Raw genomic sequence first — 20,417 nt, 5'->3', positions numbered from 1 at the left:
AAAATGTTCATAAGTGACAAGCATGGTCAAAATAATAATCAGGAATAAATCGCAGTTGGCTTTCATAGCCGATCTTAAGAGTGAAAACAGCAGGTCTGGGACAGGTAGGGGTTCCATAACCGCAGGCAGAACAGTTGAAAACTGGAATTAGACAAGCAAGGCCAGGCGGACTGGGACAGCAAGGAGTCACCACGGCCGGTAGTCCCGACGTATGGTCCTAGGGCTCAGTCCTCCGAGAGAAAGAAAGAGAGTTAGGAAGAAAATTAGAGAAGCCAAGATTTTCAAAATGTTCATAAAGACAAGCATGGTCAAAATAATAATCAGGAATTAAATCTCAGTTGCTTTTCATAGCCGATCATTAAGAGTGAAAACAAGCAGGTCTGGGACAGGTAGGCGTTCCGTAACCGCAGGCTCAGAACAGTGAAACTGGAATAGCAGCAGCCAGGCGGACTGGGACAGCAAGTGTCATCATGCCGGCTAGTCCTTGCGTATGGTCCTAGGCTCAGGTTCTCAGAGCAGAAAGAGAGAACGAGAGAATTAAGAGAGAGCCATACTTAAATTCACACAGGACACTGATTAAGACAGGAGAAGTACTCCAAGGTAACCAACTGACCCTAGCCCCCGACACATAACTACTGCAGCAAATACTGGAGCTGAGACAGGGTGGATGTGCGGTTGGGTCAGAGAGTCGAGCTGTAGCCCCAGTTTGCCGAAGAAACCCTCGCTGGGAGTCTAGGCCAAACCAGGAGTGTAGATATAAACCCACCCACTTTGCCAAAGCCACAGCACCCCGCAACCACTAGAGGGAAATCTTCAACCACCAACTTACAATCCTGAGACAAGGCCGAGTATAGCCCCACAAAGGTCTCCACCACAGCACAAACCAAGAGGGGCGCCAACCCAGACAGGAAGATCACGTCCAGTAACTCACCCACTCAAGTGACGCAACCCCTCCTAGGGACGCATGATAAGAGCACCAGCAAGCCATGACTCAGCCCTTGTAGTAACAGGGTTAGAGGCAGAGAATCCCAGGTGGAAGAGAGGGGAAACCGCCTGCAGAGGACATCAAGGGGCGGTTCGGTTGCTCCAGAGCCTTTCCGTCACCTTCAACACTCCTGGCCAGACTACCACTCAATCATATGACTACTGAGAATAAGTCTTCAGTTAAAGAACTAAAGGTGGAACCGAGTCTCGTCTCTCACATGGGTAGCAGACTGTTCCATAAAAAAATGGAGGATCTATAGGAGAAGCCCTGCCTCCCGCTGTTTGCCTTAGAAATTTCTAGGACAATTAGGAGGCCTGCGTCTTGTGACCGTAGCGTACGTATGGTAAGTGTACGCAGGACCAACTCGGAAAATAGGTAGGAGCAAGGCCCAGTAACGCTTATAGGTCTAACGTAAAACCTGAAATCAGCCTGCCTTAACAGGAAGCCAGTGTAGGAAAGCTAGCACTGGAGTAATTATGATCAATTTCTGGTTCTATCAGGATTCTAGTGCAGCCGTATTTAGCACTAACTGAAGTTTTATTTAGTGCTTTATCCGGGGTAGCCGGAAAGTAGAGCATTGCAGTAGTCTAACCTAGAAGTAACAATGCCATGGATTAATTTTTCTGCATCATTTTTGGACAAGAAATTTCTGATTTTTGCAATGTTACGTAGATGGAAAAAGCTGTCCTTGAAAACAGTCTTGATATGTTCGTCAAAAGAGGATCAGGGTCAAGAGTAACGCCGAGGTCCTTCACAGTTTATTTGAGACGACTGGTACAACCATCCAAGATGAATTGTCAGATTTAACAGAGATCTCTTTGTTTCTTGCGACTAGAACAAGCGATCTCGTTTTTGGTCCGAGTTTAAAAGTAGAACGTTTTCAGCCATCCACTTTCCTTATGTCTTGAAAACACAGGCTTCTAGCGAGGGCAATTTTGGGGCTCACCATGTTTCATTGAAATGTACAGCTGTGTGTCATCCGCATAGGCAGTGAAAGTTAACATTATGTTTTCGAATAACATCCCCAAGAGTGAAAATATATAGTGAAAAACAATTAGTGGTCCTAAAACGAACCTTTGAGGAACACCGAAATGTACAGTTGATTTGTCATAGGACAGACCATTTCACAGAGACAAAGCTGATATTCTTTCCGACAGGTAAGATCTAAAACCAGGCCAACTTGTCCGTGTAGACCCAAATTTGGGTTTCCAGTCTCTCCAAAAGAATGTGGTTGATCGATGGTGTCAAAGGCAAGCACTAAGGTCTAGTAGCACGAGGGACAGATGACAGAGCCTCGGTCTGATGCCATTAAAGGTCATTTACCACCTCACAAGTGCAGTCTCAGTGCCTAGATGGGTCTAAAATCCAGACTTGAAGCATTTCGTATACATTGTTTTGTCTTCAGAAAGGCAAGTGGTTGCTGCGCAACAGCTTTTTCTAAAATTTTTGAGAGGAATGGAAAGAATTCGATATTAGGCCGATTAGTTTTTATATTTTCCGGGTCAACGTTTGGCTTTTTCAAGTAGAGCTTTATCACTGCCACTTTTAGTGATTTGGTACACAATCCCGTGGATAGAGAAGCTGTTTATATGTTCAACATAGGAGGGCCAAGCCACAGGAAAGCAGCTCCTTCAGCAGTTTAGTAGAATAGGTATCCAGTATGGCAGCTTGAAGGTTTAGAGGCCATGATATTTTCATCATTGTGTTTCAAGAAGATATTAGTACTAAAACACTTAAGTGTCTTCTCCCGATTCCAGGGCCCTCGCAGAGCTGAGCAGACCAGGACAGCTAAGCCCTTGGAGAATACGCAGATTTCCAAAGAGGAGTCCGTAATTTGCTTCTAATTGGTCATGATCTTTTCCTTCAAAGGGAAGTTCATGAATTTATTTTACTGCTGAAGTGAAAGCCTCCTCTCTTGGGGAATGATGCTTTTTAGGTTGTTTCGTAACAGTATCAAAATGTTGGATTGTTCTTATTTTCCTCGATTAAGTTGAAAAGTAGGATGATCGAGCAGCAGTGAGGCTCTTCGGGTACTTGCAAAGAGAGGTTGAACAAGCTAGTAATATGGGTTGCAACAATTGTGGCGGATAATTTTAGAAAGAGAGGGTCCAGATTGTCTAGCGTCCAGATTGTGCAGCTCTCAGAACATCTGCTATCTGCTATTTGGGTGAAGGAGAAATGGGGGATGCTTAGGCAAGTTGCTGTGGGGGGTGCAGAGCTGTTGACCGGGGTAGGAGTAGCCAGGTGGAAAGCATGGCCAGTCGTAGAAAAATGCTTATTGAAATTATCGTAGATTTATCGGTGGTGTGTTATTCCTAGCCTCAGTGCAGTGGCAGCTGGGAGGAGGTGCTCTTATTCTCCATGGACTTTACAGTGTCCCAGAACRTTTGGGAGTTTGTGCTACAGGATGCAAATTTCTGTTTGAAAAAGCTWGCCTTTGRTTTCCTAACTACCTGTGTATATTGGTTCCTAACTTCCCTGAAAAGTTGCATATCGCTGGGGCTATTCGATGCTAATGCAGTATGCCACAGGATGTTTTTGTGCTGGTCAAGTCTGGAGTGAACTAAGSGATTTATCTGTTCTTAGTTCTGCATTTTTTGAATGGGGCATGCTTATTTAAGATGGTGCGGAAAGCACTTTTATAGAATAACCAGGCATCCTCTACTGACGGAATGAGGTCAATATCCTTCCAGGATACCCGGGCATGGTCAATTAGGAAGGCCTGCTCACTAAAGTGTTTTAGGGAGCGTTTGACAGTGATGAGGGTAGTTGTTTGACCACGGACGCAGGCAGTGATCGCTGAGATCCTGATTGAAGACAGCAGAGGTGTATTCAGAGGGTAGGTTGGTCAGGATGATATCTATGAGGGTGCCCGTGTTTACGGATTTAGGGTTGTAKCTGGTAGGTTCCTTTATCATTTGTGTGAGATTGAGGGCATCTAACTTAGATTGTAGGATGGCCGGGGTGTTAAGCATATCCCAGTTTAGGTCATCTAACAGTATAAACTRTGAAGATAAATGGGGGGCAATTAATTCACATATGGTGTCCAGGGCACAGCTGGGGGCTGAGGGGGTCTATAACAAGCGGCAACAGTGAGACTTATTTCTGGAAAGGTGGATTTTTTTTCTCTCTTCATCTCCCTGAGGGTGAAAAGGTGTTGTCATGCCCTCTTCACGACTATCTTGGTGTGTTTGGACCATGATTGTTTGTTGGTAATGTGGACACCAAGGAACTTTGAAACTCTCAACCCGCTCCACTACAGCCCCGTTGATGTTAATTGGAGCCTGTTCGGCCCGCCTTTTCCTGTATTCCACGCGAGATGACATCAACACTGTCTGTGTGTCATTATTAACAGTGACTGGGAAAATGGATTATCTGGAGGAACAATCCAGGAGGAATAACATGGTTGTGGATGGCATACCAGAGTATACACATGAGTCTGAGGAGAAAGTGGAAAAATGTCACTGGTAAGATGCAGATCGTCATGGGAAGATTGAGGTGGAGCGCTCCCACAGGTCTGGAAAATGTAAAACCAGCCCAGGTGAAAGACCCAGGCTGATAGTGGTCAAGTTGCTAAGGTTCCATGACAAGATGGCTGTTCTGGAGAGAGCCAAGAATTTGAGAGGAACCAACATCTTCCACAATGAGGACTTCTGTGAAGCTGTGCGTCAGCAACGGAAATAACTTATTCCAGCTATGGAAGCTGCCAGAGAGCGTGGGAACATTGCTTACATCGCTACGACTGGCTTATTGTCTACCCTCCCAACCACAAGCCTGGGAGGAGTGAGCAAGCCAAGCTTCCAGGTCAGTAGCTTTAGCACAACATCACACACACACCAACTGACACTCACAAGTGCCTGATTGACTGACTATTAGCCAAACAATGTTTTAAATTTAATGTGTTTTTTTTTACGACTGACCCCAATTAGTCAACTGGTTAATTGTTTGGTTGTTAGGCTGTTGGTCGACCGAGATTGTTTTTGGCAAGCAGTAACAATATAAATACACTGCTCCAAAAAATAAAGGGAACACTAAAATAACACATCCTAGATCTGAATGAATGAAATATTCTTATTAAATACTTTTTTCTTTACATAGTTGAATGTGCTGACAAAAAAATCACACAAAAATGATCAATGTAAATCAAATTTATCAACCCATGGAGGTCTGGATTAGGAGTCACACTCAAAATTAAAATGGAACCCCACACTACAGGCTAATCTAACTTTGATGTAATGTCCTTAAAACAAGTCAATATGAGGCTCAGTAGTGTGTGTGCCTCCACGTGCCTGTATGACCTCCCTACAACGCCTGGGCATGCTCCTGATGAGGGTGTTGATGGTCTCCTGAGGGATCTCCTCCCAGACCTGGACTAAAGCATCCGCAAACTCCTGGACAGTCTGTGGTGCAACGTGGCGTTGGTGGATGGAGCGAGATATGATGTCCCAGATGTGCTCAATTGGATTCAGGTCTGGGGAACGGGTGGGCCAGTCCATAGCATCAATGCCTTCCTCTTGCAGGAACTGCTGGACACACTCCAGCCACATGAGGTCTAGCATTGTCTTGCATTAGGAGGAACCCAGGGCCAACCGCACCAGCATATGGTCTCATCTCGGTACCTAATGGCAGTCAGGCTACCTCTGGCGAGACATGGAGGGCTGTGCGGCCCCCCAAAGAAATGCCAACCCACACCATGACTGACCCACCGCCAAACCGGTCATGCTGGAGGATGTTGCAGGCAGCAGAACGTTCTCCACGGCGTCTCCAGACTCTGTCACGTCTGTCACATGTGCTCATGTGCTCAGTGTGAACCTGCTTTAATCTGTGAAGAGCACAGGGCGCCAGTGGCGAATTTGCCAATTTTGGTGTTCTTTGGCAAATGCCAAACGTCCTGCACGGTGTTGGGCTGTAAGCACAACCCCCACCTGTGGACGTCGGGCCCTCATACCACCCTCATGGAGTCTGTTTCTGACCGTTTGAGAGACACATGCACATTTGTGGCCTGCTGGAGGTCATTTTGCAGGGCTCTGGCAGTGCTCCTCCTTGCACAAAGGCGGAGGTAGCGGTCCTGCTGCTGGGTTGTTGCCCTCCTACGGCCTCCTCCACGTCTCCTGATGTACTGGCCTGTCTCCTGGTAGCGCTCCATGCTCTGGACAACGCTGACAGACACAGCAAACCTTCTTGCCACAGCTCGCATTGATGTGCCATCCTGGATGAGCTGCACTACCTGAGCCACTTGTGTGGGTTGTAGACTCCGTCTCATGCTACCACTAGAGTGAAAGCACCGCCAGCATTCAAAAGTGACCAAAACATCAGCCAGGAAGCATAGGAACTGAGAAGTGGTCTGTGGTCACCACTGCAGAACCACTCCTTTATTGGGGGTGTCTTGCTAATTGCCTATAATTTCCACCTTTTGTCTATTCCATTTGCACAACAGCATGTGCAATTTATTGTCAATCAGTGTTGCTTGCTAAGTGGACAGTTTGATTTCACAGAAGTGTGATGACTTGGAGTTAATTGCTGGTGTTTAAGTGTTCCCTTTATTTTTTTGAGCAGTGTATATGCACTACATTTCAAAAGTTTGGGGTCACTAAGAAATGTCCTTGTTTTTCAAAGAAAAGCACATTTTTTGTCCATTTAAAATAACACCAAACTGATTAGAAATACAGTGTAGACATTGTTAATGTCGTAAATGACTATTGTAGCTGGAAACGGCCAAAAAAAAATTCAAATGAATATCTTTATAGCCGTACAGAAGCCCATTATCAGCAACCGTCACTCCTGTGTTCCAATTGCACGTTGTTAGCTAATCTGTGTTTATCCTTTTAAAAGGCTAATTGATCATTCGAAAACCCTTTTGCAATTATGTTGTGGAAGGCTACCCAAAACGTTTGACCCATGTTAAACAATTTAAAGGCAATGCTACCAAATACTAACTGAGCTTATGTAAACTTCTGACCCACTTGGAATGTGATGAAAGAAAMAAATAATTCTCTCTACTATTATTCTGACATTTCACATTGTTAAAATYAAGTGGTGATCCTAACTGACCTAGACAGGGAATTTTTACTAGGATTAAATGTCAAGAATTGTGAAAAATTGAGTTTAAATGTATTTGGRTAAGTTGTATTTAAACTTGCGACCATCTCACTGAACTAATTCATTGTGGAGGCCGAGACTTATGCTTGATCCGAAAATGTGGTCGGAGGCAAAATATGGAGGGTATGACGGAATTGCCGAACCTCCAGAGGCATGCAGATGCCAAATCGCTATGCGCCTCCCAAATGTAGTAACAATGCGGAGAGCTCTGTATAGCTCCGCACTGACATGATTAGTTGACGGGAGGTGGGGGTGGTACATCCTGTAGAAAACAAACTCACTCACTTGACAACAGCTCTGCACTCAATCCTATAGAGTATGAATGCCCTGACTTCTGCTGAGGCCGTATCAACGTAAATGCTGCATGGCCAATGCAGACGTCAGATTGCCCAGATGCATAATGCACTTCWCTCTACAGAATGCYCWCTCTCCCGTAAATTCGTGCACTTTCATTGTTACGTAACTTCATTGTGTGAATTGTTTGCATTTGATTGTTAGTGRATATGAATTTCRATTTACATAGATCACCAGTAGTACATTTGCCGTTAATTCCTATAATTTCTCATCTACAATGTTTGTTACTTTGGTTACAATAATTTCTGTTAATGCGTTCAGTATTATTATTGCGGTCTTCCTGTTATCATTGCCGGAGTGGATACATTGTTTGCAGCGTGCACAACCTATGCTACACTTGTGAGAAACAAGTTTTGGTGTATTTCATTCCATCTTTGAGTTTTGTCAATTTAGTCATTTGTCTTTTGTTTGGAGCCCTCCTGTTAATGTTGACTAAGGACTCGCATGAATAGAAGTAGGCCTATAGGCTYCCTGGCCTGCGTGCAAATGTGGGCATATAAATATGCCCATTTGGGGATCTGATAGTATTTCTGATTGGCTAAACGCACCACCACTAAGGAGCTGTGGAGCTTCTCAAAGTAATGTTTCCTTCACCTCAAACAGCAAGCAAATAAAGTATATTTTTTACATCCATTGAGAGTTACAGTAGTTCCTCAATGTATTTGAAACATCTTTCCAGCTCTCTCTCCCTTTTGATAACCACTTGTGAAAGGGAAAAATGTTATGCTCTGGTCATAGCAGTGCTTGACTTGGACTGAAATAGGTTCTGGTACTCATTTTGGGTGCTGGTACTGTTTTATATTTAGGTGCAGCAGAGCCACAATACTTTTGAGCCAGTACTCTATAAGAGGAACAGAAGCTCAAGCAGTAGATAATTTGATGTCTAGGTACTCCACCCCGGTGAGTTCCTGCCCAAGTCAAGCACTGCTTCTCCTTCCTTGCGCAAATACCCAAACTCACTGGTCCGGGAAACTCTGAGGGCCCAGAGTATTTTATACGATGTTGCAAGTTCACTAGTGCAAGCGTCAGGTGGGACCCAAGTTAATAGTTGAGACAATGTTTRAAGTTTGTTGCAGACAGTCCYTGTGATTTATAGGATATTTATTTTTAGCAGGGTATTTTCTACCTGCAGGCTGCAATGTTTTTATTTGTTGGTTTTATGTAGGCAATATTTTACATAGTTGGCAATAGAAGTAACTTTTTAGATTTATCATTTTAATTTAGATTTGGATCGGATTTTTATTAACCACATGACAATGATTTTGAGACATGAAGACATTATTATAAATTAAACTGTTTCACCATAATGTGCATATGAAAACCATAACTGGCATGCAGATCGGTAGAAATGGTAAGATAAATTGGCATTCCACATGAGAAAGGTTGCCGACTCCTTGTGTCACCGATTACCGGCAACTTCAGGAGAGTAATGGCGGAATCTGCAGCAGTCAGCGCGAGCGGAAGGAGAACAGTTGGGTCAGGTTAAGTTTTTTTTCTTCTGGTTATCTAGATCTCTGGCACCCTCCTGAGACATTTGTCTTATTTCATGAAATGCTAAGCTTAAAGCATCAGACCAGCTCAATGAATGTAGTTGATTTTATTGAAACACATAGGGTGTGTCTAAATATGGAAAAATACAAGTAAAAAAATGTTGACCACTTGTTTCGTCGAAAGAACAGACAGCTTTCGGTCGACCAAGATTCTTTTTTTGGGGGGGGGGCAGCCCTATTTTTCCCCTCCATATTATGTCTGAAGAGCTACCCAGAAAGGGGCTAAGAATAGATAGCCCATATTTATATATGTAGCCTTAGAAATAAGGTTCAAGAAATCAATAACTTACTAAGATAACATTCATATACTGGCTATCTCTGAGACTCACCTAGATAATTCCTTTTATACAGCAGTAGTAATACAGGGATTTAACATATACAGAAATGCCTATGGAGGAGGTGTTGTTGCATATGTTCAGAGCCATATTCCTGTAAAGGTTAGAGAGGATCTCATATCTAATGCTGTTGAAGTGTTGTGGTTGCTGATTCACCTGCCTCATCAAAAGCCTCTCATTTTGGGTGCTGCTAMAGGACAACAATTMCTAACAGTCAGTATCTGGATAATATGTGTGAAAMYCTTGYTAATGTGTGTGATGRTAAGAGGGSCCTGTTTTCTGGGTGACCAAGCTGTCCGCTCAAGAGGAAGCTTCCTACTGTAATCAGTGCCTGTAATCTGGCTCAGGTTATTAATCAACCAACCAGAGTGTTTACAAACAGTACAGGAACTACATCATCCAAGTGTGTTGATCATATCTTTACTAATTCTGCAGAACTTTGTTCTAAAGCTGTATCCACACCCACTGGATATATTGACCATAATATAGTGACTACAGTGACTTGCGAAAGTATTCACCCCCTTTGGCATTTTTACTAATTTGTTGCCTTACAACCTGGAATTAAAATAGATTTTGGGGGGGTTTGTATCATTTGATTTACACAACATGCCTACCACTTTGAAGATGCCAAATATTTTTTATTGTGATACAAACAAGAAATTAGACCAAAAAAAACAGAAAACTTGAGCGTGCATAACTATTCACCCCCCCAAAGTCAATACTTTGTAGAGCCACCTTTTGCAGCAATTACAGCTGCAAGTCTCTTGGGGTATGTCTTTATAAGCTTGGCACATCTAGCCACTGGGATTTTTGCCCATTCTTCAAGGCAAAACTGCTACAGCTCCTTCAAGTTGGATGAGTTCCACAGGTATACAGCAATCTTTAAGTCATACCACAGATTCTCAATTGGATTGGCTTTGACTAGGCTTTGACTAGGCCATTCCAATACATTTAAATGTTTCATAATTAACCACTCGAGTGTTGCTTAATCAGTATGCTTAGTGTCATTGGCCTGCTGGAAAGTGAACCTCCGTCCCAGTCTCAAATCTCTGGAAGACTGAAACCGTTTTCCCTCAAGAATTTCCCTGTATTTAGCGCCATCCATAATTTCTTCAATTCTGACCAGTTTCCCAGTCCCTGCCGATGGAAAAACATCCCCACAGCATGATGCTGCCACCACCATGCTTCACTGTGGGGATCGTGTTCTCGGGGTGATGAGAGGTGTTGGGTTTGTGCCATACATAGCGTTTTCCTTGATGGCCAAAAAGCTAAATTTTAGTCTCATCTGACCAGAGTGCCTCTTTCCATATGTTTGGGGAGTCTCCCACATGCCTTTTGGCGAACACCAAACGTGTTTGCTTATTTTTTTCTTTAAGCAATGGCTTTTTTCTGGCCTTTCTTCTGTAAAGACCAGCTCTGTATGAGTGGTATGCTTAAGTGGATGCTAGAAACAGAATACTCCAATCTCGCTGTGGAGCTTGCAGCTCCTTCAGGGTTATCTTTGATCTCTTTGTTGCCTCTGATTAATTGCCTTCCTTGCCTGTCGTGAATTTTGGTGGCGTGTCCTCTCTTGGCAGGTTTGTTGTTGGGTGCCATATTCTTTAATATTTTAATAATGGTATGCATGGGGCTCCGTAGGATGTTCAAAGTTTCTGACATTTTTTTAACCCAACCCTGATCTGTACTTATCCACAATTTGTCCCTGATCTTGTTTGAGAGCTCCTTGGCTTCATGGTGCCCGCTGCTTGGTGGTGCCCCTTGGTTAATGGGTTGCAGACTCTGGGGCTTTCAGAACGGTGTGTGTGTGTATGTATGTATGTATGTATGTATATATATAATATATATTATATATATTAAATATATATAATATATATATATTATATATATATATATATATACTGAGATCATGTGACACTTAAATTGCACACATGTGGACTTTATTTAACTAATTATGTGATTTCGGAAGGTAATTGGTTGCACCAAATCTTATTTAGGGGCTTCATAGCAAAGGGGTGAATACATATGTACGCACCACTTTCCGTTTTCTTTTTTTCCATTTTCTTTTTTTAAAACAAGTTCTTTTTTTCATTTCACTTTGCCAATTTGGACTATTTTGCCTATGTCCATTACATGAAATCCAAATAAAAATTCATTTAAATTACAGTTGTAATGCAACAAAATAGGAAAAACACAGAGGGGGATGAATACTTTGCAAGCAAAATGACGCTGGGCCCAATTGTGCGCCGCCCTATAGGACCCATCACGGCCGGATGTGATGCAGCCTGGATTCGAACCAGGACTGCAGTGACGCCTCTTGCTCTGAGATGTAGTGCCTTAGACGCTGCGCTGCTTGGGAGCCCTTCAGTTGTCTTTTTCTTGTTATTTTTTTTTAAATAGTCGTGTTGTTCTTTTGGTCGTGGGTTCTTAGTTTAGATTTGTGTTGCGGTTCCTGTCCATTAGTGTTCTGTATTTTGTCATGTTCCGTGTTTTGTGTGGACCCTTCTCAGCAGCTAAGTGGGAGTCCGAATACAAATCATGAATCATATGCTGAACAATTAGGCCTCCAAAGACTTTTCTCTCTCTATAAGACAGGATGGGCAACTGTAGACCGCGGACCAATACAATTTTATTCAAATTATTGGTATTATTTTGTTTGGGGGGTGGGGGGGGGGGGGATTCAGAGTGTCAATTTATCGTTGAGAGTTAGTATAATAGATGCACAAATGTGCAATTCTGAAATTTGGTTGTGCATCAGCAGTCGCTCAATAAGCCATTCCAGCATAATATTTTTGTTTGATTGGCCAGCTATCTAAACTTGTAGTAAGCATGGTCGAATTACCGACTGGGTTTGCCCATTGAATAATCAGTTATCATATTAAAAACTGCTAACATTCTGTCTCCACCCTATGTCAAAATGTGTAGAATTGCAGGAAATTATAGGGGGGTGTTTGCATGTGGATACGCAGACCCACAAGCCACTGTGGCCCCTCATGATGAGTTCTGTTCTTTTTGGGGCCGCACCCCCATCAAAGTAGCCCATCCCTGCTCTGAGACAATGGGTCATAAAAATGGCTCTTGACACCTAGGTGGGATACCATGTGACCTCGCAAGACTAAAAAAGCACTGCTCCCCTCTCAATTAAATTCAAAGGTTTTCATTGGCATGGGAAACATATATGTTTACATTGCCAAATATGTAAAATGGATTTCAAAACCTCTCTTATCATTGTCTTCTCTGCCCTCCTCTGGYCTCAACAGCTTCTCAAAGGAGGGAAGAAGAACCTCCGTTTAGGGGCCTTAGCAAGAAATAGTAACTGATAAGAAAGGGAAAGTAACTTTTCGGGACAGAATACCTGCAATTTAGTACATTTCTAATTGTGACTGAAGAGCCCAAGTACAAGCAGTCTCAGTAAGGACTGMAGACATCCAGGCTGTATCACAACCGGKCGTGATTGGTAGTCCCATAGGGCGGTGCACAATTWGGCCTAGCGTTGTCCGTGTTTGGCCGGTGTAAGCCGTCATTGTAAATAAGAATCTGTTCATAACTGACTTGCCTAGTTAAATAAAAAAAAGACTTAAAGAGCTAGTGAAGCCTGAACCGTACACATAAGCGAACCTTCTTCAAGGAAAGGAGAAGAAACTCCAGATCATTGCCTCTGCAACATGAAGAAGAGAGCCATCAGACAGAGCGACCAGGAACACAAGTCAAGAAGGAGCACCATAAAGGAGCACAATCCAGAGAAACAGAACAAGCACAAGGACACTCAAATCGAGGGAAAGGACACACAGCCTTCCCCTTTTGTTCTCACCATGCGGCCTGAACAACCAAGAAGCCACAATAGACTTTGATTACAGGCTAGAGTGTAACTTTCTTTCAATATTCATATATTCTCGAGGTCTTCACTTATTATCTTTCATTCTATTTCCTACCTGTCCTTGATCAGGGTCATTGTTTTGTAAATATTTTTATTCGTGTAATTAAATGTAGATTGTATAAATACATTGTGTTGTCTAATTATTCTGTTACAAAGTGGGCTCTATTTGATTCTCAAATAATTCATACCTTCTGATAAATCAATTGTTTACTAGTATTCACATTTTTGTCTTATAATGTTATATTAAGTCAGGTCTTCTTGGAATACWATTTTTGTCCAATAACGAACTTGTGCCCCAATGAAAAAATTTGTTTCAATTTTTTTAATATATATATTAATTAGTCCTTAGYGATGAATTAATTAAGAATTTATAGTAATAATTATACACTACTGTACAAAGGAGAGGACAGTAGCAGGGGTGGTTTACAGCATGTGCTGAGGCAGGTGTCTCTAGCTCAGCAGGCCAACTCTCTCCTTCCTTCCTTTCCTCTCACTCTCTACTTCACATCATGTCACTTCCTCTGACACACTCACTCACTCACTCACGCACCCCACACACCACACACACACCAGGAAGAGGAGGAATACTGGATGCAGGCCTAGAAGAGAGAGATTGAAAGAAGAGAGGAGAGAGAGGTTCACCATTTCTAAGTCAATCCCAGGTTAGCCTATGGCACTTGAAGTAAGTTTTGATTGGATTTATTAGGATCCCCCATTAGRCGACTGGTCTTACTGGGGTCCGACACATAACAAAAAATACATTACAGACAAAAGACTTTACAATTTACATACATTTCAAAGCGTGTGTGTGTGTGCCTCAATCAGTTACACATACATGTCAGTACATACACACAACAAGTAGGTCACATGGGGGAAAGGCATAGTGTGCAGTGAGGTGTTGCTCTATTTGTTTTTTGAAACCAGGTTTGCTGTTCAATAGCGCTATATGAGGTGGAAGGGAGTTCCATGCACTCATGGTTCTGTATAACACTGTTTTCTTGAATTTGTTCTGGACTTGTGAAAAGACCCCCGGTGGCATGTCTGGTGGGGTAAGTGTGTGTGTCAGTGCAGTAAGTGGACTATGCAAGCAATTTGGAATTATCAACACATTAATGTTTCTTATAAAAACAAGAAGTGACGCAGTCAGTCTTTCCTCAACTCTTCGCCAAAAGAGACGGCATGCATAGTATTAATAATAGCCCTCTGATTACAAGGAAGAGCAAGACATGCCGCTCTGTTCTGGGCCAGCTGCAGCTTAACTAGGTCTTTCTTTGCAGCATTTGACCATATGACTGGAAAAGAATCAGATAAGATAAGGACAATTTATTTATTTTTCAAAAAAAATAWAAAAAATAAWCTAGGCAAGTCAGTTAACAACAAATTCTTATTTTCAATGACGGCCTAGGAYCAGCGGGTTAACTGCCTTGTTCAGTGGCAGAATGACAGATTTTTACCWTGTCAGCTCGGGGATTCGATCGTGCAACATTTCGGTTACTTGTCCAACGCTCTAACCACTAGGCTACCTGCCGCCCCGCTTTATGGAGTGAGGTGTCAAAAAGCAGAGCATCTCTTTATTACAGACAGACCATTAAATCTATATGTTTTGACCGTGACCGTTCACAATCGAAGGTAACACCAAGTCATTTAGTCTCCTCAACTTGTTCAACAGCCACAGATGTGAAAGATTGTGCGCTGTAGCTATAGGTCTAATTAGCAGTATGGTAATTGTCCTCTCATAGGGGAGTTGAAATGTTTTATGAATGAATAAATGGGGTGATGTGTTATTATTGTTATTGTGGCTGAGAGCATCACTGACTGCTGCTGAGAGGTGTGTGTGTGTCGTTTAGACACTGAGGCCAACACCACCCCTCTACATACAGCATCAGCAGCCATGATGTTTTGTTGTCATTCTATTAGTGTTTTTTTCTTCTCTCTCTCTTTCTCCTTTCCTTGAACATGCTGCAACAATCTCTCCTTTTGATCTCTTGATAGATATTCGACTTGATGGATGCCAAAGCTCGGCAAGATTGCATCAAAGAAATAGATCTCCTAAAGGTAAAGAACCAGAGAGAGCGAGAAAACAATTGATCTGTACCAGACGCCCGCATGCGAGTGTGTTTGTGTGTGCCTCTCTCTCTTTTTTGTGTGTGTGTGTGTGTGTGTGTGTGTCTGTGTGTGTGAGTGAGACTCCTCCAGGCTTACATTGACTCTTTTTTTATTTTTTTATGCCCAAAACATTTCATTTTTTTCTCTCAGTATTGTTTAGAAGGGGGGCAATAGTGGATCGCCATGTAAATTTAGCAGACTCCCTTGTGTGTCTCTTGATGTTTTGTCCCCCCCCACCCCACGCCCCACCCCACGCCCCTCATCTTTTTGTCTTTCTTCTTTTAAATGAAGTGTTTTCATTGATCAAACTAGCTTAAACATGCGTTGCTTGTCTCTGGTCTCAAAAGCTAACGAACAAATTAATGACAGGTTGAATAACTCCCTCTGTCTAGGTGATCAGAGGTGTGTGTGTTCTCCAGGTTGTTGCTAACTCTGTTCATAACACGTTACTCTCTCTTCCATACACACCTAGCACACCTCCATACACACCTAGCACACCTCCATACACACCTAGCATTTCGCTACACCCGCAAAAACATCTGCTAAACATGTGTATGTGACCCAATACAATTAGATTTGATTTTGATTTGATGAGGTCTGGATTAGCCAACCACAGAGGAGACTAGTGTTATGCCAGGCTTAGCCATATGCCCCCTCTTTTTCCCTCCCTCCATTTCCCCCCTCTCTCCTCCATTCTAGGGCTCAGGAGGCTGATGCACAAGATATGTCACTCCATCCCTCCCCCTCTCTCTCTCCCTCACGCCTCTCTTTATCCCTCCTCCAGGAGTGTGTGTGCTTTTCTGTCTCTTCTGTGTGAGTGCTAATGGTTGTGGTGGTTAGTTCCAACAGTCTGGCTGTGTGTGTGTGTGTGTGTGTGTGTGTGTGTGTGTGTGTACTGGGCAGGACTAACAAGGCCAGATTGTGAACGGGGGAATCCAGCCTTCCTTCCATCTATCCATCCTTCTACCCCAGTAGACAGGACAACACGACACACAGCCAAATCAGAGTAATGAGATGCACACTGCCATGGGCCTGACACACACACACACACATCTTGGCATGTACGCTCACGGTCCTCTATCTATCTGTTCATATGCTTTGTAAAGTGTAGGCTAGATGATCCTGTTGTCCTGTATGGCTCAGTTGGTAGAGCATGTCGCCTGTACCGCCAGGGTTATGGGTTTGATTCCCGGGGCCACCCATACGTAAAATATATGCACGCATGACTGTAAGTCGCTTTGGATAAAAGCGTCTGCTAAAAGGCGTATACTGTATATACATTGATGAATGACCGTCTATACTCTTAGACTCAATTTCAATTTGCTTTATTGGCATGACGCATTGATACATAATGCCGAAGTACAATGTTACTCGCTCACTCTCACATTTCTCTGTCCCTCTCTCAGCCTTTGTGTTGTAGTTTATGTCCATCCAACCCTTACGTGAGTTCTGTGAGATGAGATGCAGTACAACCCCAGCCCAGTCCCAGTGTCCGGCTCAGATTCAATTACTCCAGTCTGTTTCACGGGCAGTCCTGAAGCCTGCTCACATTAACCTCATTTAACCTGAACTAACTGGACAGAAGCCTGGCCCCTTTCTGCACACACACCCTGTAGCTGTCCAGGCCCGGAGCTGGGGAGCCAGCATCTACAGTCATATCTCTTAGCATGGCCAGGGTCTTCATGGGTCAGTGTGAGTAGGGGAAGGAGAGAGACGGGGGGGGGGGACACACACGGATGTTTCTCTTGCTCTGAAATGACGCATCACAGAGCTGCAACCCTGATCCAAAAATACGTCTGCTGCAGTGTGTTTGTTTGTGTGTGTGTGTGTGTGTGTGTGTACAGTATGTATACATTGCTTCTCCTGTGGATCAGTCCACAGAGTGAACATTTCTTTAATCACGTCGGAGCAGTGTCATACCGCATGCCTGGGCCCCGCTATCGCTGCTCACATCACAACCCCTGACACGCAACACGTCTACTGTAGCTCTCTCTCACTCTCTCCCTCCGCTCTCTCTGTCTGACTGCACCTGATGTGGTTAGTCACTTATTGACCGATCAACAGGAAATAATCTGTTGAGGAAATGAGAGGGTTTTCTAGATCTATTTATTTCTCTGCCAGCGGCGTGTTGAGAGCTGTGTGGAACAGCAGCCTGTTGTAATCAGACAATGGCTGTTGTTGACATGTCACACTGCTCTGTCACACACAAGGACAAAGCCATAGCCTTCTCATTCAACTACGCGGTTCTACACCGGCGTAGCCGGCCAAATGACCGACAACGTTACACATTACAGGAGCACCTGATAATGTTTATTTGAAAGGATTGCAACACTTGAACATACTCGTTGTCACATTGCGTTGTATATTATATCTGTGTAAGAAGGGGTCATTGGTTGGAGACTTGGGACAAAATATGTGTTGATTTCACAAAGCTTTACAAACCCTGGGAGCCAGTTAAACAGTCATTGTTCCCTCATCTATTCTCTCTCGCTATATCTCTATTTGTCCCCCTCTCTCTCTTTCCCTCTCTCACCATCTCTCTCTCTCTCGCTGTTTCTCTCTCTCGTACAGCAACTGAACCACCCAAACGTGATCAAGTACCATGCGTCATTTATTGAGGAGAATGAGCTGAACATTGTGTTGGAGCTGGCTGATGCTGGGGACCTCTCCCGGATGATCAAGGTAAGATATTTGCTGTTCCCACACAGGTCAACCTTCCTCACTGGAATCCACCCTGGTGATCTACTACCCTGTTGACCCGCTGAAGTGATGATCTCTGGTGTTGATCCACTGGCGATCCACTATAGTGATGGTCCACTCCGGTGATCATTAACAGTAGGCCGCTATAGTGATCTACTCCTATGGTGATCCGCCCTGGTGATCTTCTCTGTCGATCTACTCTGGTTGATTATTCTTTTTTTGCTTAACTCTTATGTCAAATGTGTTTGCCTGCTGTAATCTCTCATACAGTACAACTCTCCACCAGAACCATAGTATTCACATTCTTCACTCATGCCAGTGTCAAATTAGTGGTATGTTATGTATGTATGTATGTAAAACCCTGGGCAGAGCAGAGCAGCCTCTCCATGTATAAATGATGCCTAGCCAGGGTGTATCTGAGCATCTCAACAAGCTCTTAGCACTCATCTACCGCAGCTCTCAATGTCCAACCATCCAATGCTGTCTCACACTGCAAATTAGGACAGCACGATTAGCACTGCCTGCGAGAGATACCACATGGTAGGCTACACACACTACACACACACGGACACACACACACACAGGTCTTCCTTCGCGCCTGCCTCCTGCCCTCTCTTTACATGATTTGTTTTCCTAATTGAACTGTGCCAGTCCAGGGGTTGGCATCATGACTACGAACCTCCTCGCTCCCCCTTCACTGCCCTGCCGCAATATGAAGTAAATACACCATTCTTACACTGTGGTGCCCCCCCCCTCCCTCCTCTCTCCCTTCCTCTCACTGGCCCTGACCATCTCAGGATTCGAATCAAATCAAATGGTCCTTGATTTGCATGCACTTACAGAATATTGCATGTGCAGTTTTTTGCGGTGGAAGGCATGGAAGGCTTTCTTCTGCTTCCCCATTGACATCAAACACTTCTCTGATATGCTAATGCGGTGCAAGGGGAAGAATGGCCCACCATGCTGCCTTTGTTTGGATGTGGGCCAAGGTCTCTCTATTTCACTCACGTGCACCTACGCAAGCGCACACATGGACGCACGCTGGGACAGACGTGAGCGCACACACACACACACACACACACACACACACACACACACACTGACAGACGCACGTGCACACACACACTTTCTTGCTATCATTCCTGTTCACTCTGTCTTTCTCAACTATTATTCCCATTTCCTCTCTCTGTTTCTCGCTATCTTTTCCGTTCCCGTCACTCTCTCTGCACTCCATTTTTAGCTAGTTTTTGCCAGTCAGTATCCCATCCAGCACAGCAACAAAGCTAGCTCGCCAGTCCATTTCTCACCCGATTGGCTATTACGCTGCCCTAGCTGATAGTTTGCATAAACTTTGTCCCATCACTCGTACCATTGATTTCCGGTAATCCTGTCGCACGGCGACTGTTTCTGTGACCTCTGAAACAGAATGAAGTCATAATCGACCGCTAGGAGCTGCTGGGAGGGTGAGGGGGTTAGGGTTGTGGGAATTGTGTCTTGTGTAGTTTGTGTGTGACTGGTTTACATATATATATGTAGGAGCTATATACCAGATGTGAGCGTTTTGAACATAACCCCAAATGCCTCTTCTCTGGTTCTGAGAACTCATGTGCTTTCCATCGCAGCATAATGAAAATGAGAAGGGGCTCGGTATGAGAAAGAAAGAGTGAGCGAGCGGGGGGAGAAGGAAAAAGGGACCGAGAGAGGCAGAGCGAGGGGAAAGAGAGAGGTCAGGGAGAGGGTAGCGAGACAGGCAAGAAAGAGAGAGGTCTGCATCATATTAACGATGGAGTCAAATACATACAGGGGGACTCGAGGGGCTTAGCTAGTTAGTTGTGTATGTTAAGCTTGTGTATGTTGTCTGACATTGTTGTGCTGTGTGTATCTATGCAGCACTTCAAGAAGCAGCGGAGGTTAATTCCAGAGAGGACAGTGTGGAAGTACTTTGTCCAGCTGTGCAGTGCGCTGGAACACATGCACTCCCGACGGGTCATGCACAGAGGTACTACACACACACACACACGCACGCATGTGTACACTTAAACCTCAACTTGAACTATGTACCCTGTCCTCTCTACAGATATAAAGCCAGCTAATGTGTTCATAACAGCCACAGGAGTGGTGAAGCTGGGAGATCTGGGACTAGGACGATTCTTCAGCTCTAAAACCACCGCTGCCCATTCTTTAGGTAAGACACGCACACCACACAAACAAACACTTTTGTTTGACTATCCTTGTGAGGACCAAACAATTGATTCTCATTCAAACTCCTATTTTTCTTAAATCCTAACTCCTAAACCTAACCCCTAACCTTAACCCAAACCGTAACTTCTAACCATAAGCCTAACCCCTATACCTAATTGTAACCCTAACCTCTAAGCCTYAAATAGCCTTTTTCCTCGTGGGACCAGCAAAAT

At 43.9% G+C, this 20,417-nt stretch overlaps 1 protein-coding gene across 2 annotated transcripts in view; it reads left to right on the top strand.

The window, feature by feature from the left end:
• The window catches only part of nek7 (NIMA-related kinase 7), a 157,164-nt gene that overhangs the window by 115,177 nt on the left and 21,570 nt on the right, over window positions 1-20,417 (top strand). For both annotated transcript variants that reach the window (XM_023998175.3, XM_023998176.2), the window contains 4 exons: window positions 15,190-15,252; window positions 17,875-17,985; window positions 19,894-20,002; window positions 20,081-20,188. In XM_023998175.3, coding sequence (XP_023853943.1) covers window positions 15,190-15,252; window positions 17,875-17,985; window positions 19,894-20,002; window positions 20,081-20,188 — 391 coding nt within the window. The remainder of the gene's footprint in view (window positions 1-15,189; window positions 15,253-17,874; window positions 17,986-19,893; window positions 20,003-20,080; window positions 20,189-20,417) is intronic.

The sequence above is a fragment of the Salvelinus sp. IW2-2015 genome, linkage group LG13 (assembly GCF_002910315.2).
Source record: "Salvelinus sp. IW2-2015 linkage group LG13, ASM291031v2, whole genome shotgun sequence".
Lineage (NCBI taxonomy): Eukaryota > Metazoa > Chordata > Actinopteri > Salmoniformes > Salmonidae > Salvelinus > Salvelinus sp. IW2-2015.
The sequence above is the reverse complement of the archived record's forward strand: the minus strand, read 5'-3'. Positions and strand labels throughout refer to the sequence as shown.